Below are 24,744 nucleotides of genomic sequence, written 5' to 3'. Positions count from 1 at the left end.
GCAATGCTCCCTGGAAATGGAACTCTCCAGCCATCAACATGACCACTTTCGAGATTGGTTCTTGGGCATCTCAAATCTCGTCCAAAACCGTCAAAACCGTCCAAAACGTTTAATGAACTATCGTCTGAAGTGACGATTCTGATATCCCAGATATGTGTCCCTTCGTGCTGCACTGGAAAGTCAAATATTCACTCGAGACACGCTTCTGACTTCAGTCGCTGTCGTCGTCCATTCAAATTGGCCTAACCATATATTGAAAGTGAATGAAGCAAAAACATTGATTCTACAGCATATTCACGTACTACGGCCATTCGTCGCCAATGGACAGTCTGTTATTGAATCTCGATAACGATACGGCTGCTAAATGGATATAAAGCGCACGACTTTTGCGACTGACTTTCCTCCATTTTTTTTCGACATAACGAGCAACATAAAGAGAACAAGGCTGCGCAAAAACACGACAGGCATACCATCATAAGATATATCATCCTTTTGCTGACTTGAGGAGACACCGGGCTCGCCAGTCGCAGACTTTCGAACCTATACCGACAAGTACCAGGAATTACTATCTCCATTGTTCGATATCCTGAGCCAGATCAATTATCTCGAAGATAACACTTCCCTATATAACTTTATTTCATTTTATACTGGTCAACCAACAACCAATAGTGTTACTACACAATGGCTGGTAAACCACTTTCCAGATTGGGAGGAAAGAAGGATGAAACAACAGCAATACTAACATTTCTGCTAGCACGTTTTGCGAAAATCCATCGTTCGGCGGAGGAGCGATTCAACGCGTTGAGAGGTGAAGGCCACACACTTGAAGCCTTAGAATGTCGATTTCAGAGAGAATTACAACTTCATGCGAACCTTCGTACCAATGCCGCGCAAATATCCAAAGCTGTTTTGAACCTTGTTCAACAGGCTCGAGCGACTGAATTTCATAGGGCTGATGAATTACCTACTCTGGAGAACTTACAATCACCTCCACCAAAGATTCGATCTACGAGAGCTCGGGCATCTATACCTGCCACTCTTAAGCCTGAGTTGATTGTGAAATTGAAGGTCAAGAATGGTTGCTTCGAGCCGACAGTGGTACAATTTCCCTCTACCAGCGCCTCTTCGCACACGCCGACAGGATACGTAAAGTGGCAAATTTGCAAATCTGGAGCGCCAGTGTCAGTTGAGATCCCCACAGTTGTATGTCCCGAGACTTTGGAATATAAGGGTGATAATCTAGATCGAGATCAGCTGTATTATAATGCGCTTGCGCGTAAGGTGGGTATCAAGGAAATTATCGAAACACGAATCAACAATGCATTGAAGCACGGCGAAGATAGAGAGGAAGCAACTCGAAGAGCACACTCATATGCGGAGTCTCAAATTTGCACATTGATTGCAAATTACGAATCCCGAGAAGAAGAAGAAGAATCGGAAGAGGAATGAACGATCAGCGGATGTGTCGGTTGCTGTGCTTGTCACCTTACGGGTGGCAGTATGGGAATGACACAGGCTACTGGATATCAGGGCACTGTTTCTTGTGCTTTGGTGGCGTCTGAATAGTTTTGTTCAAAACTACTCTTTGGGATTTTGATATACCAGATATTTGATACCCGTCCTATCATCGAAGAGTGTGGTGGTTTGGGAGGATTTTCAACAGAAAATTGTTTCTAGCATCACATCATCGTTATAGTACCCTTGTAATAGAAGTTGACATAGAAAGCTCCTGTACCACTTCGTAGTTCAATGTAGATGACGAAAGCTGGGAGATTATCTCAACCAAGATTCGATCAATGATACACAAGTATGGATCATCAGAATCTCGTATGATGTTTTCGTTTCAAGTTCGAAAATGCCTCAAAGTCGTTGTGTATTGTATGACTAGTGAAACCATTCTATCCCTTCCGACATTTGAACGTCATTTGTGCTTCCACCCCGTGTACATCATGCTTTGTTTCAACTTTTAAGGTTACAGAAAACCCGTTGTTGTATAACAGAAGACTGATTGTGGGGTTGAATGGCATTTTGGTTTTCCATATTCCAAGATTCAAGTTGAATGCTTGAGTAACACAATTTGTCTGTTGTGTCAATACAAGCCGGGAACTCGAAGAATTGACGCACGATGGCTATGTTGGTAATGGACTGTATCCATGATCTGATCTGTAGCAGCTCACACATCTCGTTTGGACGTCTGTGAAATGAAAGCCTTAGACATAGAGTTGATTTTCATAGATGATAGCCACATAGTCACCACAGAAAAATTTCCCGAATACAATTCCGGACATTCCTCAACAAAAAACCCCCCCTCAATTATGGCAGTTCCAGACGAACCTTCTGTTCAAGGACAGAGATAGGGCAGTCACCTACTCTTGACTCTCAACCTTGATATTTCTGGTGTCACAACTCTGACAAGTTGACTATTGCCACCCGAACGAACAACATATTACAGGTGATCGGTCTTGTAAACTGCTTATGGGGAAGGAACTTACCATCAATTCTGGATGTTAAGTAATGTACTTCAGAACCGGGTAGTTTCCTAAGATAGAATACGATTCTCAATCAGAGATATTGCAGTCTATGCAGGAACACAACAAGTTTTGTAAGTACCTCTACAGGCTCCCGTAAGAAGGGGGCTGACATTTTTGATGATTTGTAAAGTGTATCAAAATTTCGATTCGAATTACCGGATGTGAAGAATTGAAGGTGGACGATTCATGCTTCCTTGTCGAAAGTCGCAGTTCGGAAACCCTGTGATACGGAATGGAATAGATCCTCGAAATTCGAGAAGAGCTCAGTGCAAATTGGTATTGGCACCAAATACATGCGTGCAGTGCTGGCTAGAGATACCGGCTGTGAATATTAGCAGGATGGTGAATTTGGTCGGGGACTCTTTTAGAATGAACTTCGCCGAATGGTTTGGTGGAATTTCTCAGTAAGACAGAGCTGATTCCTGGTGATTCACATATTGTACTTACTCATCATGCTCTGACCTGGAGGGAGGGCTCATGGATTTGGTGGATGTGTTTGATGGGTGAGATCTAAAGCACCTCGAATGTCTCAGGCTTCCATAATATACAACTTCGATCAAATAGTTTAATCGTTGTTTTCACACATATCTTCTTGAGGTTTGTGACCATAAATCTGTGTTGTGTAGTTGTGTCGAGGAGTGAAGTTCGCGTTGGAGCCTGGGCCGATATAGTTTCCGTTGCTTACTAATTCTCAGCGTGCGCTAAAAAATTAGGGTCTCCACGATTCTTTCAGGTATCCTCGCGAAACCCTACAGGGCTGAAAGGAACGTGCATACATTCTGTTTGGGGGATTTGTTGGACCGCACTTCAGAACGATGGGATTCTATCCTATTGGACGTTAATCAATACAGTCGCGGCTCATTCTCACAACATCTATCCTGTAAGAATCGTTGGCCTTCGCATGGGGCAGTGAAGTTTGGGCCCCGACCCAGGCTCGTCAGATAATAGACCACATCTGCATTTCCACCAACAATCCTACACGCCTAGGCGTTTATTATTCTCGTTTTCAATGGCGAAATGTCTTGCAACTCACTGAGCCTCACCATTAAAAAGACCATCTAAGACCAATCATCGAATCCTCCACGGTCTATAGTGGTGCAATATAGTAAAGAATGGCCTAGCCAGTGACGTTGCCTTGCTTGCCAATGTGAAAAGTGCGGCCTGCCCAACAAGACCTAAATCGACGTCATGTGTTGGGATAAGACACTACATTTCCTCAAACTCTGTCTGTTGCTTGGCTTTTCCCTTTCTTTCAATTGCTGCAACCCACGCAAGCTGAGGTAAAAATAAAAAATCGGCGCAAAATGGAGCGATCGTACAGAGTAGGTTCCCTATTGATATTATTAAAAGATATACTAACGATGATCAGAACGCCATTTCACTACTCGAGAGCAGAAAAGACCGTGTTAAGCCTAATAGACGTAGCAGAGCCTCTCAACTACTCAGGAGAACAGGTTGTGGCAGTAGTGACGGAGAAGATTCTTCCACAGAGCCAAAGAATAACAGACTCAGTACACCAAGAGGCAATCCAACCAAGCCCGGCAATGATGGTATGAATGAGTGGCTTGAAGCACTTGGATATACTGTGAGTAGTCTCTTTCGATACTGGAGATATTTTCTGACTATCCCTACAGCACCGAGAATTCAACGTGATTCACATTGCGGGAACGAAAGGCAAAGCATCTACTTGCATGTTCGTCAAATCTTTCCTCTCATCTCATGCTTCTAGGACAGGTGTCTTGAGAAAAATTGGGCTCTACACCAATCCCTACTCTCCTAACATCCGTGAGCCAATTAAGATCAACGCAAAGCCAGTGTCAGAAGATAAATTTGCTAGATATTTTTTCCAGGTATGGGAGATTCTTTCCAGCAAATTTGTTGAGACAATGATGCCGGATTTCATGCAATTGAGGTTGTTGGTCGCTATCTATACATTCATGGGAGAAGACGTTGATGTGGTGATCATGGAAACTCATTGTGGAGGAGAAACGGACGCTACAAATTTTGTCAAGCCAACAGCTGTAGGCATCGCACAAATCAACGCAGATTATATTGAAGAAGGTGGCCCTTCTACTGAAGACTTAGCTTGGCATGCAGGAGGCATTATGAAAATTGACGCTCCTGCATTTTCCATTCCTCAAGGTCCTGAGATAGGAAAAGTTCTCGAAACACGTGCCAATGAAAAAGGCGCCGCGCTGAACTTCGTAACCGAGGATCATCGTCTTCCAATCACCGCCCATGCACTCAAAACCGACATCAAGAGATCCGAATGCTCTCTTGCACTTGCACTCACAGATGCATATCTCTTATCTCTCTATAGCGAAAAATATCCACCTCTCTCCTCTGAAGATATCTCAATCGGACTCGATCGATTTTTCTGGCCCGGCCGATTTCAAAGACTAGAAGTAGGACAGAATTCCTGGTTTCTCGATGGTGCGCATCATTTTCAAACGATCCCCAAAGCTGCAGAATGGTTTGCCATGAGTGTTTGTGAAGAAGCAACGCTTTCTCCTTTCTCGTATGCGATTAGAAGGTTGAAACAAACAGTTTTCAATTGCGAGGAGAAGGGAAATCCAAAGGTAGTTGTTTTTGGGCATCGGGCAAGAGGAGATGGAGAGAAAGTTGTAGAGAGTCTTGCAAAGGCGTTGGACAAGCATAGGTGCAAAGTTAAACATGTCATTTTTACAACAGATTGGGATGATAGTAAGTATTTCTTTTTCTCACCACTTTCTATTTCCTTCCCCTCTTCTGATTCTCTCGCATGCAACCAATCAATACTAACATGCCTGCCCCAGCCTCAAAAATCACAGACTCAGACATCTCCGCCATGCGTTCCTACGCTCAAACATGGCAAAAACTGTCTCCAAACTCCAGTATTCTCCTCGAACCAAACAATGCAGCTGCACTCGACTTAGCCACAAAGATCGGCTATCAAAACCATGCTATGGAATGTTTAGTCACGGGAAGTTTGTATCTAACGGGAAGTGCATTGAGGCATTTAGATCCCACCGCGGAAAAAGTGTAAGAGAAAGAATGAATAATGGTACTTGAAATTGTTAATCCTAGAGTTCGCATTCATGAGATAGATAGGAGTAATGGTAATTCTTCAGGCGATGAATTTAAACTATATATCTAAGATTGATTCCGTATATGAGATGTCAAGTTTTGTGATCGTGTTCATGACCACTATTTCTGATATCTTCTATTCACACTCTTACCAGAACTTTAACATTAAAATCCAAACAAACAGCTATGAGCGAAGATATTAGCTTCTCCAATCTCACAAAAGCGATTGTTTGATCATTTCACTAAATGAGAGAACATCAAAAATTTCGCACGAACCTTAAAACTATAACCAGTTCCATGATACACATAGGTTCTGGAAATTCCAGAGAAAAAGGTATGCACAAGATGAAGGCGTAACCTTTATATAATTCTACAAGCCCCTTAGCCCCTTAGCGCCACTAAATAGCTACATATACATCCATTGTTTCATCTACCAAACTCCACTCCCCCATCCCTCACATTCCCTCTATTTATTTCCCGTCTCCGTCGCCCAAATCCCATCCTCCCTCCTATAAACCTGCGCCACTTTATTCTTCCCACCACTCTTCTTCTGAATAAAAAGCTTATACCTATTATCCCGTTCTGAATCAGCATCATAACCCTTTTCTTTCCCTTCCGGTTTCTTCACAGGAACCGTCTTCTTCTTGACAGCTTTTGAATTGGCCCGTAATGATTCGGTTGATTCTTCGGGTGTTCCGGGTGGTGTGTATCTTGATGGCTTAGGTCCTTTTTTCGAGGATTCTTTCACAGCCATCACCTTCGAAGCAGAACCACGAGGTTGAGATGAGGAATTCGAATGCGAGTTTGAAGGTGCCATTTTGAATGCGAATCGGTGCGATTAATGAAATATTTGTATAATGTATTCCTTGTTTGACCAATGTAAATTCAATATGTAAATGCAAATGAGATATCGATCGTGGAATGTGGTTTATGATGTGTGATGTGATAGATGTGGAATGAGATACCAATGATGGATCATTCCTTTTCTTTTATAAATTTTATAAATTGTCCCAGAAACTAGTTTCCAACATCATGTTTCCACTGCTTGAAGACATACTTGAAAGTACTCAGTAATTCTGGAGATCCTTTTTTTTTTAGAAGACCTGGTCACGTCCCGACGGGCTGGTCTCCCAAAATTTCGGTAACATAGTGGGTATCAGTAATGAAAAGTCTGCAGATACTGTGGAATCGGTCTAAGAATTACTCTTGACGTCAAACATTCAAGTACTCTGGGTGAATCAGTGCTGATTCACATGGACAGTATGTGAATTTGTTGGTGTTGATGGAATCCCGGTTATAGATTTCACTATCGACCACAGATCGATTTCGTGAAAGTGTGTTTTTGATGTCAGCGTAAAGGTTCGATGTTATTGATTTTTTGATGAAAGTTACAAAATTCTGCTTTAGGCAAATCAAATTTTCCACCAACCCAATGAGAGAGGCATTACCTTCTCAATCAATTTACTCCCTGAATTCTCTCTTAATCCTCTTTTTCTCCCTTCTCCTTTCTTTTTTCGTCTGCCTTTTTGCGCCTACCTTTCCATCCCACAATCCTTTTTTTCCACTACCGAACAGTATCTCCTCCTTCCACCCCTTATCGTTGAATTTCCACTTAATCCGAAAAGTTTTCTTTTTCGTCTTGATCTTGACCTTTCGTAAGTTACTCGAAAACGTATCGTCAAGTGTAGAGAAAAGCTTACGAATACCCTGTTCCTTCTTTGTCAAATCTGGACTTGTCTCAACGTTGACTGCATCCGCTACTTTTCCTATTCCAATCGATGCTATCGTCTCATTCGTGTAAATTCTGAGGCCTACAACACATGATGCATTCCAAGCATCTTTGGACATATCTGCTTGGTCACTAGGAATGGGAAGAGCTGGCGCTGGGAGCGGAGTTGGAGGAGGTGTAAGTATTGAAGGAGTGGTAAGAGTAATCGGTGTAGCGAGAGATATCCTCTTAACCTTCTTCGGAATTTTCTCCTGGATCACACCTTTAGCATAGGCCATATCATGCTTTAAACCAATTTGGATCAGTTTATCTCTTCTAGCAAGCCAATTATCCTTGACAACGTCTTCGATCTTCGAAAGTGTATCATCGCGATATCCGGTTATTTGAAGATAAACTTCATAAGTACCGGCTTCAAGAAAAATTTCAGTCGTAGCGGAACGATCACCACTAGAGTAGCCGCGAACTATGTGAGAGTCTTGACCTGGTTTATGGAGGTGAAAAGAGACGTAGTAAGTATATTGACCCGTAAGACCACTAAAGTAACGAGTGTCGAGTTGTGAGAGAACTATCACTGTTGTGGTTGGGACTGGAATGGTAAAGTGAAATGAGGTTTCATTGTAACTACAGAGTCAGTACGATGATACTTGTATGAATCCAGAGGAGAAAACGGGGTACAACAATTGGATCACTCACTTTCCGGACCAAGGTACGTTGATAGTCGTCCAATGTTGGGCAACGTGCCAATTGAACCAATCACAATGGAATATTCTCGTTCTCCAGATTTCATCATATCGATCGAGAAAATCTTCATAAGGCATCCAGAAGATACCTTCATTCCCAAACTTATGATTTAGTGCTTGAAGTGCTTCTGGAGTCCATTCTTTAGACCCATCTGACCATGGGCCATTCCATTCAGTCTCACCCCAAGGATTTTTCACGAGGCAAAGACGATTCCCCTGATATTCAACCGCTCGAAGAACAGAGTAAGCATGATCATCTTCGATACCTTGCCTTCCAAGTTGATATGGATCAGGATGATTGTAATCCCTTGTACCAGTGTTGAATATAAAATCCTTGCCGACTTTCAAAAGACCTTCAGTCCAGAAAGAATCTTTGTCCAGTATGTCAGCGGTAAGAAATTGGGTAGAAACACCACCGGTGAGATCTTCGACACCCTCACTATTGATTGATCAGTATCATATTTATGGAATGAGTGCAGTACAGTAATGCTCACCCAGGCCATCCCCCACTAATTGAATCATAATCGCCATGGATTTTGGCAAATGCTTTCTCAATGAGTGGTACCCAGGTTTCGTTTGGATCAGCACAAGAACCAAAGAACAGTGCATCCGAGCCGGTTTGGAAAGTATTCTTATAGTCCGCACGAGATGCTTCCGGGTCAAGTCTTCCATGAGAACGATCCCACACCAATCTTCTATCATCATTGCAATCATCGTAATCAGGATTGGTGAGGTAGAGTTTATCATCAACGATCTCTGAGACCCATTCTCCATCACGATAGAACACAAATCCATACACACCAACTTCTTCGTTTCGTGCTTTTTTCGGGCAAAGTTTGTCGATAAGTCGTGGAAATGCTTCGTCCACAGTGAGACATGCCAGAGAAGATATGAACCAACAATCTCCTTCTGATCCTTGTCGTATATCTTGTACATGGGCTTCATGACCAATGAAGAATGTCGGGACATCGAATATCTCACTTATTCTCTTTGCACAAGCAGGCTCTCGCCCTTTAGTCGCGGTCAAATCGAAGGTTTCTGCTCGTATGACTGCCCTCGTAGTCGTGGGTTTCTTCGGAGAACTTAATCTAATATGTTCTCCTCCACTCACTGAGTCTGGTTCTGTAACTGTGAGAGATCTGAGGCAATACTCCATATCGTCGAGGTTAAAATCTTTGTCACTGTATTTAGTATTATTGCGTTGGCATTCTGCTACAATAGCTGCAACCTTGGCTTCGCATTGTTTCACAGCTACATCGTATGAAACATTGACGCTACATCCAGAGACTACGCTGCTTGGTTTCTTTTCACCGATCAGACGTTCGTATATATGTTTAGGAAGAACATTGGGAGCTGAAAGTGGTCAGTAAGATGTAAATCTTTTCTGAATAGTAAAACGGTAAGCTTACGTCGGGTGATTGTTTCATTAGATGAGAGTTTGTTTTCCCAAAAGATGTCGAGAGCCTTTTGGGCAGATGCGGTTGAACTTGTAATTGTCATGATTTTTCTGATTTTTTTCTGTGAGAGGATGATGATGTGTGCTTAGGTTGGGTTTGAGTGATTTTGTAAAAGATGTGTAATAATGACTTCACTATCCAGTATATATAGGGTGTCATAAGAATTGTATGTAAGACTTGTGAATGAGATGATGGGGAGATGAAGCTTTTGTATAAATAAGAACTCCGTCGCTTGGAACACGATCGCTCTTGCCAAGTTCTTGTTTGGTGCAACAAAGTTTGATATCATGCTTGGTGAGTGAAAATAGGAAAAGATGCCGCATATGTTGGAATAGTGACTGCCTAAACAGTAATTATATGGTGAATTTGAGAAGGCTTACAAAATTGATACACGATGGTGAGTTGCCCCTTCTCTTCTCTCTCCTGCAAGCTAGGTACTACTTGCAATTAACGCTCTTTCATTCATTCTGTCGCCAACACTGCTGCAATTCCATCCCTAAATAAGGTTATTGCATACCATCTATGAAATGCAAATACCCAATTTGGAAAAGGCCTCTTATTATTAGTTGGATTACATGATACACTGGAATACCAAATTGTAGCTCCATCTCTTTCATGAATGAGCTCAAAACTATGCATTCCCGAAAATTGTTTGCGATCATCTCCATATCCAATCTCAACGCAACTGGGAGAGTCTCGAGATCGATCATCCTCGGTCTTGGTGAATAGAACCATAAAATTACCGCCAAAAAGAAGAGAATCTTTTGAAGGTAGTTTTTTAGCGGATAATGAATCTAATCCCAAGATTGGTCCTGGAGATATTTCTGTGTCTTTTTTTGAGTATTGTTCTTGACAGAAGATTGCAAAAAATACTGACTTGAATACCCACAAGGTATAAACTTCATACCAAGAGATTGCAATGATGCTATGAGGTATCTTTCGGGGGTGAAAATCCAACCTGCGAAGAATCCACGGGTCAATGTTGCCAAAATTTCTTCATCACTCCTATTTCGAATGTCGGCTTCAGATAATCGAATTTTGTAAGAATCTGTAATACTGATATGGTTCCTTGGATTGATTATCCAAGAAAACGATTGTGAGCTGCTGGCAAAGGAGGGCGATAATTGTTGATATGATGTTATTGTGGCCGTCCTTGCGGCCGACAGTGGGCGATCTTGAAGATATATAGTGATACCCAACCCTACAACAGCAGTAGGCACAAGCAATTTCGAAACAGTGAACATGGAAAGAGACATTTTATTCTTTTTGTGGGGGGAAGGAGTTGAGTGTCTAAGATGATTAAGGTCGATGACTTACTTTATAAGACTTCTGACATATGGATATGACAACAAGCATACTGACTCACAATTTCTTCGTTGTTCCGTTCTCACCCGTGTTTAGTAGGTGGAATTCCGCAACTTTCGCGATTTCTTTTCGAGGATCTCTTGGAGATGATCCAGATGCTTCATGATATTGATGTATGAAGAAATATCCCCCTCTTTCCAGAACTTAATTTTCTAGAAAAGAAAAGAATGCTCCATGTTTCAATCAAACAGTGACCTTGAGATTGTTTCCTTTCCGGTGCGCGTAATATGTCGCTACCTAGGTACACAATTTGCGGATAAGATGCTAGCGCCGCTTGTTCGCGTGTGGCGTGGCTGTGGTTGTGGCTCAAGAATGTTCGGTGAAACATTGCTGTCCTGATATTATTATTCTTCGGACGATTCAGACTTGATGTTTTGGACTCCTGGGACAATCACAAACTCGTTCCGAATCGAATATTAACAGCCTGGGTTAGATTATGGACATGGATCGATCAACTTTGTCGTCAAGATTTACGAAGACAACATTTAAATTTGATCCCTGGTCTTAAGGTTATCGCAAACGAATTGCAGCTCTCAAAGTATAAGCTAGCTACCTACTTATTAGGTACCTACGTCCGGTTAGGGAAAACGCCCTTTCACTTGGTTCGAAATGACTCTCCCAGGTATGCTTCACGCAAAGCTCGATTGTCTCAACCATCACAATTTTAACACACAGCCATCTCACGAATATTCTGATCGTGCCATTGCCGTTGCGCCGTTGCGCCGTTGCACCGTTGTCTCTGCTTATAGCCAAGAATCAAGTAATTGACATAGGTAAAAGGCAAAGAACAAGCTTTCGGAAAATGAAAGCTTATGAAAGCTTGTCCAACATCATGGACCGCATCCTATCTTCACCGACATGATAAGCTTTTCATTCAGGTACAATAAGGTCAATCCCGCCAATCATTGTTGGTAAGGTAGCAAAGATGGGGTTCAATGCTTTCCCCGCTCTACGACCTTCCCGATTAGATATCGACACAATATACGAGATCCATATTCGTGCTGCCAGAAAGTATGCAACTCCGACGCTAGATGCACATATCACAAGATGGTAAACTACAAGAGGACTAACCTGGTATCCATAGCGCCGGAGTTGCATACTTTCTGGCCGCACGAGTAGCTATCATTCTTATCCGATATCAAGCATGGAAAGCTGCAGGAGGTACTGCATATTATCATGGAAAATTAGATTGCATCTCAAAATTATACGACCAAATGGTCGATCACCGGACAAGTTAAAAGGGCCATTTTCTGCTCCTTTCAACATGATCTTCTTCACGCTTCTGTCTTCTCTTTCAGGACTTCAACATGTTGGTACCAGTATCTGTTGTCTCTCTTGCCATTGCAGCAATTGTAAATGCTGCCCCCTCCTCAGTCAAGCATGTAGTGCACGAAAAGCGAAATGCACCACCGTCGGATTGGGTGAAGGGCTCCCGATTGGAAGGAAGTGCAATTGTGCCAATGAGAATTGGTTTGACACAAACCAATCTTGACAATGGCTATGAATACCTTATGGAGCTGTAAGTCTCTCGTTGAATTGCACCAGAGGGAGGAGCCAATTGATGCTAACAACTTTTAGTTCTGATCCAGAATCTGCTAATTATGGCAAATATTGGTCCCCAAAAGAAGTCCACGACAAGTTCGCCCCTCCAGAGGAAACTCTTAAGTCGGTCAAAGCCTGGCTTGCTTCGTCCGGAATTCATCGTTCTCGAATCTCTCATTATGAAAATAAAGGGTGGTTAGCTTTTGATGCTTCGGTGGAAGAAGCCGAACGTTTACTCAATGCCGAGTTTCATGAACACGAACATAAATTTAGTTCAAGTGTTCGGGTCGGATGTGATGAGTAGGGTTGTTCATCATACTTTTGAAAGATTTCTCTTCTAACCTGACTCCAGATACCATCTTCCAGAGCATCTCGTACCACATATTGATTACATCACACCTGGTGTCAAGCTTGCACCAGTCAAGAAGAGAAGCGTGAAAACCAAGAGATCCACACCTTACCTTTCCAAGAGAAAGAATCGTCTTGCAAAGGGTAATCCATCTTCACAAACTTATGATTGGACACCACCTTCAGCTGCCAATCTTCCAAGCGACCTTCAAGGTTGTGGTTCGAACATGACACCCACTTGCATCAAGGCCATGTACAAAATCCCTACTGCCACCTTAAATGCGTCAGGCAACTCTCTCGGATTATACGAGCAAGGAGATTACTTTGCTAAGTCAGATCTCGATCTCTTCTATGCAGAGTACGCTCCTTGGGTCCCTCAAGGCACATACCCCATCCCGGCACTCATCGACGGTGCAAATTTCTCAGTCCCTGCCTCCAGTAAACTAAATGAAGGCGAGTCTGACATCGACATCGATATGGCATTTGCTCTTATCTATCCCCAGACTGTCACCCTCTACCAAGTGGATGATCAAATCTACGAGCCACAAGAAGTTGCAACGACCAATCTGTTCAATACCTTCCTTGATGCACTTGACGGAGTAAGTTAATCAACTTTTACAATCAAGCCATCGCTAACCTTCCTTTAGTCCTACTGCAGCTACAGTGCATACGGCGAGACCGGAGATGACCCATCAATTGATCCCGTTTACCCTAATCCCCAACCTGGTGGCTACAATGGAACGCGACAATGCGGAATCTTCAAACCTACCAAGGTCATTTCTGCATCCTATGGTCAAGCCGAAGCTGATCTTCCAATTGCCTATACAAAACGTCAATGCAACGAATTCATGAAACTCGGTCTTCAAGGTCACTCAATCCTTACTGCATCCGGTGATTATGGAGTTTCTTCCTTCCCTGGCGATGGCAACGCAAATGGATGTCTCGGTCCCGAGGGCAAAATCTTCAACCCCCAATACCCCGGTAACTGTCCATACATCACTTCCGTTGGCGGAACCATGCTCTACGCCAACCAAACTGTCAATGATGCCGAATCCGTCATGCACGTCAATCTCGGCGGTACCGCCTCAAACTTCACCAGCGCAGGTGGTTTCTCCAACTATTTCCCCATACCATCCTACCAAAAATCTGCAGTAGAGAAATACTTCAAAAATGCTAACCTCACATATCCATACTACTCGGAATTTGAAGTCAACGTCAACACCACAAAAGGTATCTACAACCGTATCGGACGTGGTTACCCAGATATTGCCGCCAATGGTGCAGAATTTAGAGCGTATACTGCTGGTATCGATGAGCATTGGTATGGCTCCAGTCTTGCATCTCCACTCTTCGCATCGGTCTTTACTTTGATCAATGAAGAGAGATTCGCAAAGGGCAAGGGACCAATTGGATTTGTTAACCCAACGCTTTATAAAAACCCAGGAGCGTTAAATGATATTGTTAATGGAACAAATGTTGGGTGTGGAACAGAGGGTTTTGCAGCGGTCGAGGGATGGGATCCAGCGACTGGATTGGGAACTCCAAATTACCCTAAGTTGTTGAAGTTGTTTATGGAATTACCTTAGATGTGAAGAGGTTTCTGAAGAGATTCCGGGGAAGTAGGTGGGGATTGAAGAGAATTGGAATGTTTGCTTATTTTATAATTTAGATGATACGATCTATGTGTACACATATGTAAGATGAAGCAATGAATTAAGGAAAGAGATAATGTAGAAATAAAATCTGATTCAAATACACAATAACCTACCTTGAGTCTATCTTAAATCTCCCTAGCCAACAATATCTCCATCCACAACTACAAAACCGTCTATCTCCCAAGCAGACACCATTCCTCTCTCTATATATTCCTCTCTCTATCCATCCATCCATCACATCCCGATTCTCAAAGCCTAAACCCCATCCCATCCCATCCCATCTTATCCTTCATCTCTTTAACATACTAACATATTTCTAGAATTACCAATTCCTCACTCTCACTCTCACTCCCGTCCCCACCATAAAAAAATCAAAATACACACAGATCTGGTGATCCTACTAGTCAAAAATTCATAACCACTATCCCCAAGATTTCCCCCAAGATTGCTCCTCAGATTTCTCCCCAGATTTCATACAAAAAAGAGATACGGAATAAATTCCTTTAGTAGGATAATTAACAAAATACACTACACTCTATCCATTCCACCAAAGAGGGATTCATACCTGTGAGTGATGTATTTTTGTTTTTATGAATGTAATATGAGATCTTACAAAGGAACTGATAGTATATCGGTGTAGAGCTCGTATTTTAGGTCGGCTTTGCTTTTATCAATTCGGACTTGCAAATCGGAAATTTCGTTTAAAGGTTAGTTACATCTAGGGTGGGAGAGATGGTTATACTATTCATGGCCCTGAGGTGAAGTCTACCGCAGTGAAGAAAAGAATACTGTTACCTCATACCTGAATAGCAAAACAAACTTTCCAATTATAAATAGGCGAATTTGCATACGATCACAGTGTTATGTAAAGAGACGAAAAGAAGATACCAAGCAAGCAATGATGCTATGAAAACGGAACAAGGCAAATACAAACTCGCCAAAGAATCTTGTCTCAAGATACAAAATCGAAGTAGACGCGCCAACTCACATTCGATCCTTTGGAGCAAAGCGGAACAAGTAGTATCGCGATGTGTATGTTAATTTGTATAGGTAATAGCAAATATAATAGCCATAGCTATGATAACGGTAATGACTGTAGCAACAATGATATAACTAATAAAAAGAGCAAAAACTAAAAATCAAATAAATCGAGACGCACAAGGTCAAAGAACTAACAAGTCTCACGAAAGCCATTTAAGGAATACGTAGCAAGTTCAAGTCATCACTCTCATCTCATCTCACCTCTTAGACACGAGAAACGCTTACGCTCAAGGGGAGACACTTCGAGCCGTAGTATCATTCCCATCATATGTCACTCCGAGTGTTTCCAAGAGGTTCCTAGCCGCAACCTCTCCCGTCTCGAATGCTCCGTGGACGCAACCGTTTCCGACGATGGTACAATGTTCGCCGGCGAATTGAAGACGACTGCGATTGTGATTTTCGAGGGCTTCGATCAAAAGTTCGGATTCGTCGCCGGTTTTCTCGACAGAATAGGATCCAAATCCTGCGAGTGGGTCTTGGGTCCAGTGGGTTGTCTCGAGGTTGAGGAGGTCAGGAAGATCCTTGTAGGGTTCTGTACGCATGAGTTTGAACAACGGCTCAAAAAAGGCGTAGATGTCCTTGGTTGAGGTCATGGCTTCAACTCGTTGGGTAAGAGGTTCGGCGATTTGGATGCAGAGCTCCTTGGTGCCAGACATGATCCAACAATTGGAAGTCACAGTGGCATAGGACAAGATCGAAGACCTATTTGGAATTAGTCTTATAAATTGATAGCTTGGGAAAAGATTTGCTTACTCGTCAATTGGAGTACCCTCTGTGAGAGGGGATGGGTAATAGATGAATTGATCATTGTCCTTTGGCCAGAACACCTCTTCGAATTCGACAAAAACTTTTCCAAGGGCTCCATAGGAAAAATTATCAATACCCTCCTGAATATCTTCAGGGAGAGCTGGCTCGAAGTTGATCATCTTCTTTCTCAAACAACCAAGAGGTGCGGTGACAACAATAGCATCAGCTTTGAAAGTAGACTTCTTGTCACCTTTCAAAGTCTCAACCACTATCGAATTGTCGCTCTCACCCCATTGGATGTTCTTGACGATTTCTCCCAGTTTAATTGTCTCGGGATCCTTCTGAAGGGGTCTAGCAGCCCAATTGACAATTTTATCATATCCACCCTTCATGTATAGATTTCTCTCGGTTACGAAGTAGCTCAAGTATTTAGAAGAGGCTTCTTCGATGGATGTACCGATCCACTACAATTATGATGTTAGTTTTGCATTATACTTTGGAGCATTGGGATATCTCACAAGTTCTACCTCGCGAATGGCTTGGGGAGCCCATTTGCGTTCGCTGTTAGTGATCAAAGGATGATTCTCTACGAATTCATGAATGAACTCTTTCACAGAGCGATCAGGAGCATGAGGATGAGTTTCAAAGTAGTGCTCACAGTAGTCAGCAAATTCATCAGCTACTTTCTTCGCCTTGAATTGAGATCCTGCTCTTCCCTCCTTGGTAAAGTACAGAGGTGTACCATCATCATAATAGTACTCGATATCGAGCTTCTTGATCAACTGAACCAATTTGTTCTGCGAAGTTTCATGCATCCATGCAGCACCTGTATATATAGTAAGCACACTTTTGCCGGGGGAAAGGATAAACAACCCACATTGTGTGGTCAAGACCGTAGTCCCAACCACCCACAACGGAAGATATTGTTCTGCCTATTAGGTCAGGTGTATTTACCAATGTCTCGAGCTTTCCCGTTTGGAGATTTGCGACTGGTGTGGATTCGACCACCGATGCGATCTGGTCGTCCTTCCAAGATTGTTACACCAACTCCATGACGTTGTAGGACCGATGCTGCACGTAAACCGGAAATACCGGCACCCACGATGATTACGTGGGCCTTCTTCACGCCATTGCCATAATTGTCGGGACTTTCAAGTCCTGTGGACCAGATCAAAGGTTTTGAGTTCTGGATTGGCAATGGCGCGGTAATTACTTGATATGACCGGTTTATTTCGTTTGGATTTAGAGCGCCAGGATGAGATATGGATAAGGTTGACATATTGATTCAACATCTGCGTATGTTTGGGGACTGGTGGATGTGTTTGGCTATGCTCGACGAGCTGCGTATTATAAATCGACGTCGACGAGTGGACGGTACAAAATAGCAAAAATGCTGGTCGAAGAGAATCTGCGAAAATGTGTCGTAGTTGCACGGTTCTCCGAAACTGTTAACTCAGGTCAATTGCAGATGTATGCCGTATGATTTTAGCAATCAAAGATTCTTGGATGAGAAACTCTGCAGAGTAGTAATTGTGGTTGTTACGTATTAGATGAGAGGAAAAGAAGAAGAGAACAGGAGGGATGAGAGATGTAAAATATAACTTAGTGTATGATCATATGATTGATCCACCTTATTTAAGCTAATGTTCTCAACAACGAAGCCTATCTAGCATGCATTTATGTATGACAAACTCGAAAAGTAGAGGGATGATATCATTCCATGACTGTACTCATACTCAAAGATAAATTAAGACAACTTCATTCCTTTGCAGCGGCGGAGTGTAACTATCAAATGCAGTGTTCGACCACCTGACACCAATGATGATAGCTCAGTGGACGCAGGGCGAGATTACGTGTGGTTCATGCGGTTCTCCCCAGGTCCAGTTATTAAGCAGTATTGAGTTGATTGCTTCTTACATTGATTGGATGATTGCTTTTGCATTGGACGAGAGATTGAAGGACCGACGAGATTGGATCGATTGCGAGTTGGTGGTTGAAGAATGTCTTATCGTTCCTGCAAACCAAGTGTCCTTCTTATCGTATCGGTACATCAGATCCTGTCTTGGTAAGTCTAGGCGGTACAGTGGGAGATGGAAGTTCAGGGTCCTGTTGGTCTTCCCGTCATCTCGTTGCTAAGCTGAAGAAAGAAAGTATAAGCAAGCTGTCCGAATTGATAGGATGTCAATATCCGGATGGTTAGCTTCAATCGAGTTCTCAGGATAGCTAAACAGGCTCGACAGGATAAAAGAGACCAGGAGATAAATGAAGGGGAGATAGCCGAGAGATGAAATATACTCTACCGGTACTCTGTATGTTACCCATGAACTCACCCAATAAGTGGCAAGTGTGTATAGTAAGTAACGATCTCTATATCTCTATGATGGTATTGGCAATAAACTTATTTTTATCTTGATCGACGGGGTAAGGAGCACAAGGATGGATGCCCAGTGAATGGTACCACGACAACAGAGTTCAATGTTGAACGGCAAATCTTGTTAGTTGATCGTTAGTCGAGAGTAAGTGTAGCTTAGCCAGAAGTTAAATATGGATATAATTTAATCAAGCAATCGGTATTTGGTATATGGTATCGTCAGCCCGCTTCCCTCCAATACAAGCTTTTGATAAGGCTCCACCAAACACGGAGCACAATTCAGTCAATCAATTGAGACCTGACTTATTCATCCCAACTCTGGTTGTACCTCCGACATTCAGACTTATTTCAGATAACATCCCACGTTTTGTTTCCAATCCAATGTCAATCCTGACAAGTCGGAGAATTCGAATAAACATATTCACCGGTTACAGATCTTCTGCTTCTGCTTCTCCTTCTCATTCGTTTTACCCCAGACCAGAATCATGGAAGATAATACGCCAACATGGTAATGTATCGTACACTCTTCGGTAAGTCGTGCGTGGAGAGGAATTCGATCATCGATCTTCTTATCGGGCACGAAAAAATTGTTCAACTCCCAACCTTAACCCTAGAGTTTTCATCTCATAATGGTAATGTGGGAATCGCACAGATAAGACATCCAAGTGGAAATTCTTATAACTTTATCTAATTTTCCCAAGGTTTGTTGAAGATACCTACTTTCGTCATCTTACCTAAAGTCTTCTCTCTTCAATCCAAATTTCTTCCTTAGTCTCTATTCTCTTGTTTGTTTCTGCAATTGTTCACCAGTCAATTATTGACTACCCGCAAAGATCAGGTCGCTCTATTGTCGTGGTTTAGCCACGATATAGAAATCGCTATCGGCGATGGACCCAACTCAGATGCACGGTGAAGATTTCCTTCCAGGTACCACAAGACTGGTAGAAGATATCGAGCAATCCAACAATTCCAACCTTCTCAAACATGGGAATATCGTTTTGGAACCACAGCCTACCTCTTCGCCGCTCGATCCACTCAATTGGTCTCGCACAAGAAAATATTGGCATGCTTTTCTGGTTTGTTTTATTACAGGTCTAACGGCTGCTACTGCGAACGATGCGGGCTCGGCGCAAGATGGCATGAATGAGGAATATGGAATCACTTACGACGCAATGAATACTGGGGCTGGAGTTTTGTTTGTAGGAATCGGTTATTGGACTTTGTTGATCTCGCCTGCTGCGTGGTTATACGGAAGAAGGGTTCCCTATATCATTTGTTTGACATTGGGAGTCATTGGCGCTATATGGATGGCTCGCGTGCAATCCACGAGCGACTCGATCTGGAATCAACTTTTTGTGGGAGCATCTGAAGCTTGTGCCGAGGCCAATGTGCAGCTTTCCCTCTCGGATTTGTTCTTTCAACATCAAAGAGGAACGGTTTTAGGTATATACGTTTTGTCGACTAGTATTGGTACCTATTTAGGTCCTATCATTGCTGGATATATCGCTGGGGGACCTCTAGGCTGGCGATGGATTGGTTGGTGGTCCGTTATCATCTCCTCGTGCACAATACTCGTGTGTTACTTTACCCTCGAAGAGACAATGTTTGACCGTCCCGAATCTGCATACGAAGTTCCAATCGATGGTGTTGGGTCCCAAGCCAAGATCGAGGGATCTCTAGTTCGTAACAGCAACGAGAAAGATACAGTTTTAGCCACAACTCCCTCCGACACACCTCCCATTCCACCTTCGACTGCCCCCGCCAAGAAGTCCTTCCGCGAACGCATTCAATTAATTACACCCGCATCTAACCTCAAGGGAACTGGATTCAAACAATACTTTTCTCGTCTCTTCCATACACTCCGTATCTTCACTTTTCCAGCCGTCTGGTACAGTGGTCTGCAATGGGGAGCTCAAGACGCCTGGCTTACCTTCTACCTTACTCTTGAAGAAGATAACTGGACTGAGGCTCCTTGGAACTACACCACTATTAGCTCTGGTCTTATGAATGTTCCTTGTTTGATCGGCGCCATTATTGGTTGTTTCTGGGGAGGTTATCTTTCGGATGTTTTCGTACTTTGGTACTCTAAGAAATATCGTCATGGTGTTCTAGAAGCTGAAGATCGTCTGTGGATGATGTATCCATGTGCTATATTCTCGCCAATGGGAATGTTTATCTTCGGTCTCGGGACGGCATTCGAATGGTCTTGGCCAGCTCCGTACGTCGGGCTTGGATTCATTGGTTTTGGATGGGGTTGCGCGGGAGATTTGTCCATGTCTTACCTCATGGATGCATATCCTGAAATGGTACTCGAGGGCATGGTGGGAGTTAGCGTCATAAACAATACCATCGGATGTATCTTTACGTTTGCAGCGAGTTATTGGTTGGATACCGGAGTTAAGCAGACATTTATTGCGATTGGTGTCTTGGATTTCGTATTCGTTATGTGTACATGGCCAATGATGGTATTTGGAAAGAGCTGTAGACGATGGACTAAAGCTAGATATTTGGAATTTGTGAGAATTAGAGATTCTTTATGATACAACGATTTGGATATGAGGAAAGTTGTAAGGGACATGGTGTGGGGGAGGTACTTTGATGTTATTAATGAGTTTGGGGGGTTCCTTTCATTGCTAAAGGGATTCGGAGATCGAGGGGGCTTAGTAATCTTAGTGTGCACATTCTAGCGATCATATTTTCTATCTACGAAAACCTGGTGTTCTCAAAATTACAAATTGTTATTTACTTCAATTCAATCTACTTCGCTTTGCGCTTCATTCAATTCACAATTGCCAATCTTGCTGATCATTTTTGATTGAATTGATTATGAAAGTATCATGATCATGTAATTGCAACTTTCCTATCTGCAATACTATCCTCACTCAGAGATCACACATGCGACGCAAGAGATCCCTCAAATTCCAGCCCCAAGACACAGAAATCCATAGTTCCATCTTGCTCCACATGGAAGATACTCCACTCCACCACTATCCTCTATCTCGAATGACGCTGTCGCTTTGCAGGTGACGGCGCTTCCTTCGTAGTCTCCCGCGCTCGTTTCCCTGGCTTGTGACTGTAGTCGAAATCGCGAATAGTCCATTCCACCGGTTCGATGTCATGATCAAAGATTATCTTGACATTCCCAACAGGAATATCAATTCCTCTTGGAGCAGGTCTAGAATCCCATCGGAAGAGATTTTGTTTAGCCTTTAGGATCTCAATATATTGATCATTCAACTGGTTGACAACCTTCTGGAAGCAGTGTATGAAAAAGCCATAATCCCGAAATTTGTGCGCCTTTCTGACTCTTCGCAACAATTTCTCTCTTGCAGGATCCTTAACATAGGCTCCAGGGCTTAGAAGTCGATATCCGGGGCGGTATATAGAATTCTTATTCAAGTCTATTTCCAAAGATTCGGCATACTCTTCCAGCAAAGAGAGAGCGTTAGTGATCTTCTCTCGCCAGTGACGTGTCTCGGGCGAACTCTTGTTAAGATCCAACATAAATCCCTGATCCTCATAAATGCGGTCGTGGAATTCTCCTTGACATAACATTCCGCGAAAGACTCTATCCTGCACGTTGAACTCGTTTAATTTGGAAAAACAACGCTTGATTCTCTGGAATTGATCATTTTCAATATCTAATAACAGCTGCATGCGTAAAGATTTGAAAAGTTTAAGATTTCCAACCAACGCTGCTGCTCGTGCTTGTCGTAGAGTGCCCTCAAGCGTATTGTATGACTTTTTGTGTTGATTGGTAGTATCTAAGTTGCCCACATCTATGTCTTGTCTGAATTCAGGCACGCTCTCAAAGGTTTGGGTATATGCCACAAGTTCGTCGCACATTAGGTTGATGGGATCGGCTAATGGCGAAGACCCCTTCATTAAATCAATGTACTTGTCCTTCTCTTTTCCCGATGTGAGAGTCGCTGCAGAGTCCTCGACTATTTGATGAATCTCATCAAGATAAACAGGGAGCGACTCGGGAAACTCCTCTCCACCTTTTTCCTCATCAATATTGGAATGTGCTTCTTTGAACTCTACACTTTGCACATTCCTCAGTAGTTTGAGAGGAGCGAAGATTTCTTCAAAACTCAAATGTCTGGCGAAATCCGCACGAGTTGCCTTTCGGGTCTGTTCCGATGTTTTATCTATGCAAACGATGAAAGATAGCGAGAGGTCTGGACATTGACTGATTGCATGACAGAACTGTGCCAATGCGGCTTCGTCGAATCTGTGAGTGTAATGACCCTCATCTCCACGTACGATGACTTTCCACTTCCGAACATATCGGGCTTGAGGACCCACGAGATGATTGAAAGTTGGTTGTTCATAGAAGAATTCATTCCCCTGGTATTCCCAATCCTGCTCGGTTGGTGCCACGTTAAAGTGTTCAGCATATCGAGTCAATGGTGATACATTCAGAGCAGTTGTGATGGGAAAATAGTCTTGATCATAACTACTCGTGTACTCATAGATTCCACCTAGCTCCTCATTGGAATCGTCCCGATACATCCAATTGGTGCAATCCATGATGAATTCATTGTGCTGGTAAAGTACGTGGACGCCATCGTGATACATCTGCTTGCAAACGCGGAGGATCGCGGGATACAATTCGTACTTGGGTACGTTGACTACTCGCTTCCCGTTCTTGACAGGATCTGCGATCGTGGTGATGGCGGTACCGGTTCCGAGAATGGGATTGGTGAGCAGGTATGAGAAAATCTTGTGGGTGATTTCTCGTGGCATGTTCTGAATGTGGGCGACTGAGTCGCGAGATGGAATCCCGGATATGATAGGACTCTGCGGCGGGATGTCTCCATATGAGGAGGAGCAATTGGAGTGTGGTCTCGCTGCCTGGTTGGTTTCGGTGAGATGCTGGAAAGTTGGAGATTTCATCTTCGCAATTTTTCTGGGGCTCTGCATGATTGGTATTTTTTTTACTCTTTGAGGTGGCTCGTGAAAGTTGTAGGTTGTTTTTGGTTCTTTGCCGATTGGTCCTGATGATTGGTGAGTTTGAGAAGAAATTATTGTCGGAAGAAGATGTTGCTTGGAGGTGGGAGGAAGAAGTCTTAAGTATTTCTGTGAGAAACCACAGGAGATACTAATTGGACTGTCGTACTGTATTGCACCGTAGTAGATAACGGTTTATCTTTTGTATTCTTTGGATTCGAATCGGATTCTAGTTTGGTTTCTTGGTGTACTTATCAAGAGAATGAATGATAAATATCAGAACAAGAAGTCGATTGGAAGCAGGAGGAGAAAGACGTTAAAGTATCATAGGAGCAGTTGCTAAGACGACCAAAAGAACGTATTGCACCGTACTAAGGAGTCAACATGATTAGCGAGGTGTGCTGTTACGACGTAGATATTCAGGAGATGTGTAGAAGTAGCGATCTGTATCCCACCGTACATAGGGGGACTCCCAAGTTTAATATGCAGTGTTACAGTGACCGTTTTGCGATATATACCTACTTGGAAAAGGTACAGTGCTTAGTAATCTGCACTGTCAGGTTTTTGACTTGGTTGTATAGGTTAATGAGAGTGTGAGGCCGTACTAATGTTAAGATCGAGTGTCTTCCGGATCTGTCGCCCAAAGAACATGGATATCTAGGTTGTGGCCGTACTGGTCTGAATAACTTTTTGTCAATTGGTAAAAATTAATTGCGTGTGGGGGTGTAAGTTCGGTGGGGTGGTGTGCAGTGAATAGGAATTTTGAATAGAAATTATCTTCTTGGTGTCGTCTCATGTTGTTAAGATATGTACTGTTTGGTTGAGGGGTTCTTGAGGATGAGGGTGGGTAGAGAGCAATATGGGATGATATCTACTTTGTATCTTAAAATTTGGGCTAGCTTTTGAGAAGTTTTTCTTGAAAAAGAGAAATGAAAGGATAATTTGGCGCTGAGTTTCGAAATTATTTCAAAAATAGTCTCATTAAGTTGTCCGGTAGACGTAGAGCTTCGTGATCATGAGCATGAAATAATATCGCAACTTGAATCGAGAGTCAATTGCCAGTCCTATTATAGATGACATTTTAATCTATTTTCAGAATACAGTCACTTAAGTCTTCAATGGGAATGACAAATGGTTCAAATTTAATGAGGATAGAACTTGAGATTTATTTTTGATTACTGCTATGAACAATCGCTAAT

The 24,744-nt window shown here is 42.8% G+C and overlaps 9 protein-coding genes across 9 annotated transcripts; 4 read left to right on the top strand and 5 right to left on the bottom strand.

Moving 5' to 3' along the window:
* Positions 1 to 681: 681 nt before the first annotated feature.
* On the top strand, positions 682 to 1,449 carry EAE98_001622 (uncharacterized protein; the record flags this gene model as incomplete). The annotated part of the gene is made up of 1 exon (XM_038949241.1): positions 682 to 1,449. The coding sequence occupies one exon, from the start codon at positions 682 to 684 to the stop codon at positions 1,447 to 1,449; it is 768 nt and encodes a 255-aa protein (XP_038814226.1).
* Positions 1,450 to 3,835: 2,386 nt separating this feature from the next.
* Positions 3,836 to 5,556, top strand: EAE98_001621 (uncharacterized protein; the record flags this gene model as incomplete). The annotated part of the gene is made up of 4 exons (XM_038949240.1): positions 3,836 to 3,853; positions 3,901 to 4,116; positions 4,166 to 5,234; positions 5,327 to 5,556. The coding sequence occupies 4 exons, from the start codon at positions 3,836 to 3,838 to the stop codon at positions 5,554 to 5,556; spliced, it is 1,533 nt and encodes a 510-aa protein (XP_038814225.1).
* A 507-nt stretch (positions 5,557 to 6,063) lies between these two features.
* EAE98_001620 (uncharacterized protein) lies at positions 6,064 to 6,414 on the bottom strand (the record flags this gene model as incomplete). The annotated part of the gene is made up of 1 exon (XM_038949239.1): positions 6,064 to 6,414. One exon carries the CDS (start codon positions 6,412 to 6,414, stop codon positions 6,064 to 6,066), a length of 351 nt encoding a protein of 116 aa, XP_038814224.1.
* A 795-nt stretch (positions 6,415 to 7,209) lies between these two features.
* Positions 7,210 to 9,566, bottom strand: EAE98_001619 (uncharacterized protein; the record flags this gene model as incomplete). The annotated part of the gene is made up of 5 exons (XM_038949238.1): positions 7,210 to 7,241; positions 7,298 to 7,947; positions 8,020 to 8,505; positions 8,561 to 9,419; positions 9,476 to 9,566. 5 exons carry the CDS (start codon positions 9,564 to 9,566, stop codon positions 7,210 to 7,212), a joined length of 2,118 nt encoding a protein of 705 aa, XP_038814223.1.
* Positions 9,567 to 9,985: 419 nt separating this feature from the next.
* EAE98_001618 (uncharacterized protein) lies at positions 9,986 to 10,779 on the bottom strand (the record flags this gene model as incomplete). The annotated part of the gene is made up of 2 exons (XM_038949237.1): positions 9,986 to 10,347; positions 10,401 to 10,779. The coding sequence occupies 2 exons, from the start codon at positions 10,777 to 10,779 to the stop codon at positions 9,986 to 9,988; spliced, it is 741 nt and encodes a 246-aa protein (XP_038814222.1).
* A 1,416-nt stretch (positions 10,780 to 12,195) lies between these two features.
* EAE98_001617 (uncharacterized protein) lies at positions 12,196 to 14,364 on the top strand (the record flags this gene model as incomplete). The annotated part of the gene is made up of 4 exons (XM_038949236.1): positions 12,196 to 12,407; positions 12,467 to 12,730; positions 12,783 to 13,377; positions 13,426 to 14,364. The coding sequence occupies 4 exons, from the start codon at positions 12,196 to 12,198 to the stop codon at positions 14,362 to 14,364; spliced, it is 2,010 nt and encodes a 669-aa protein (XP_038814221.1).
* Positions 14,365 to 15,701: 1,337 nt separating this feature from the next.
* EAE98_001616 (uncharacterized protein) lies at positions 15,702 to 17,500 on the bottom strand (the record flags this gene model as incomplete). Its single annotated transcript, XM_038949235.1, has 4 exons — positions 15,702 to 16,176; positions 16,228 to 16,685; positions 16,740 to 17,047; positions 17,176 to 17,500. The coding sequence occupies 4 exons, from the start codon at positions 17,498 to 17,500 to the stop codon at positions 15,702 to 15,704; spliced, it is 1,566 nt and encodes a 521-aa protein (XP_038814220.1).
* A 1,979-nt stretch (positions 17,501 to 19,479) lies between these two features.
* Positions 19,480 to 21,132, top strand: EAE98_001615 (uncharacterized protein; the record flags this gene model as incomplete). Its single annotated transcript, XM_038949234.1, has 1 exon — positions 19,480 to 21,132. The coding sequence occupies one exon, from the start codon at positions 19,480 to 19,482 to the stop codon at positions 21,130 to 21,132; it is 1,653 nt and encodes a 550-aa protein (XP_038814219.1).
* A 454-nt stretch (positions 21,133 to 21,586) lies between these two features.
* EAE98_001614 (uncharacterized protein) lies at positions 21,587 to 23,491 on the bottom strand (the record flags this gene model as incomplete). Its single annotated transcript, XM_038949233.1, has 1 exon — positions 21,587 to 23,491. The coding sequence occupies one exon, from the start codon at positions 23,489 to 23,491 to the stop codon at positions 21,587 to 21,589; it is 1,905 nt and encodes a 634-aa protein (XP_038814218.1).
* Between the last annotated feature and the right edge of the window lie 1,253 nt (positions 23,492 to 24,744).

This window comes from Botrytis deweyae (genome assembly GCF_014898535.1).
Source record: "Botrytis deweyae strain B1 chromosome Unknown BDEW_003, whole genome shotgun sequence".
Taxonomy (NCBI): Eukaryota; Fungi; Ascomycota; class Leotiomycetes; order Helotiales; family Sclerotiniaceae; genus Botrytis; species Botrytis deweyae.
This window is presented reverse-complemented; position numbering and strand designations above follow the sequence as displayed.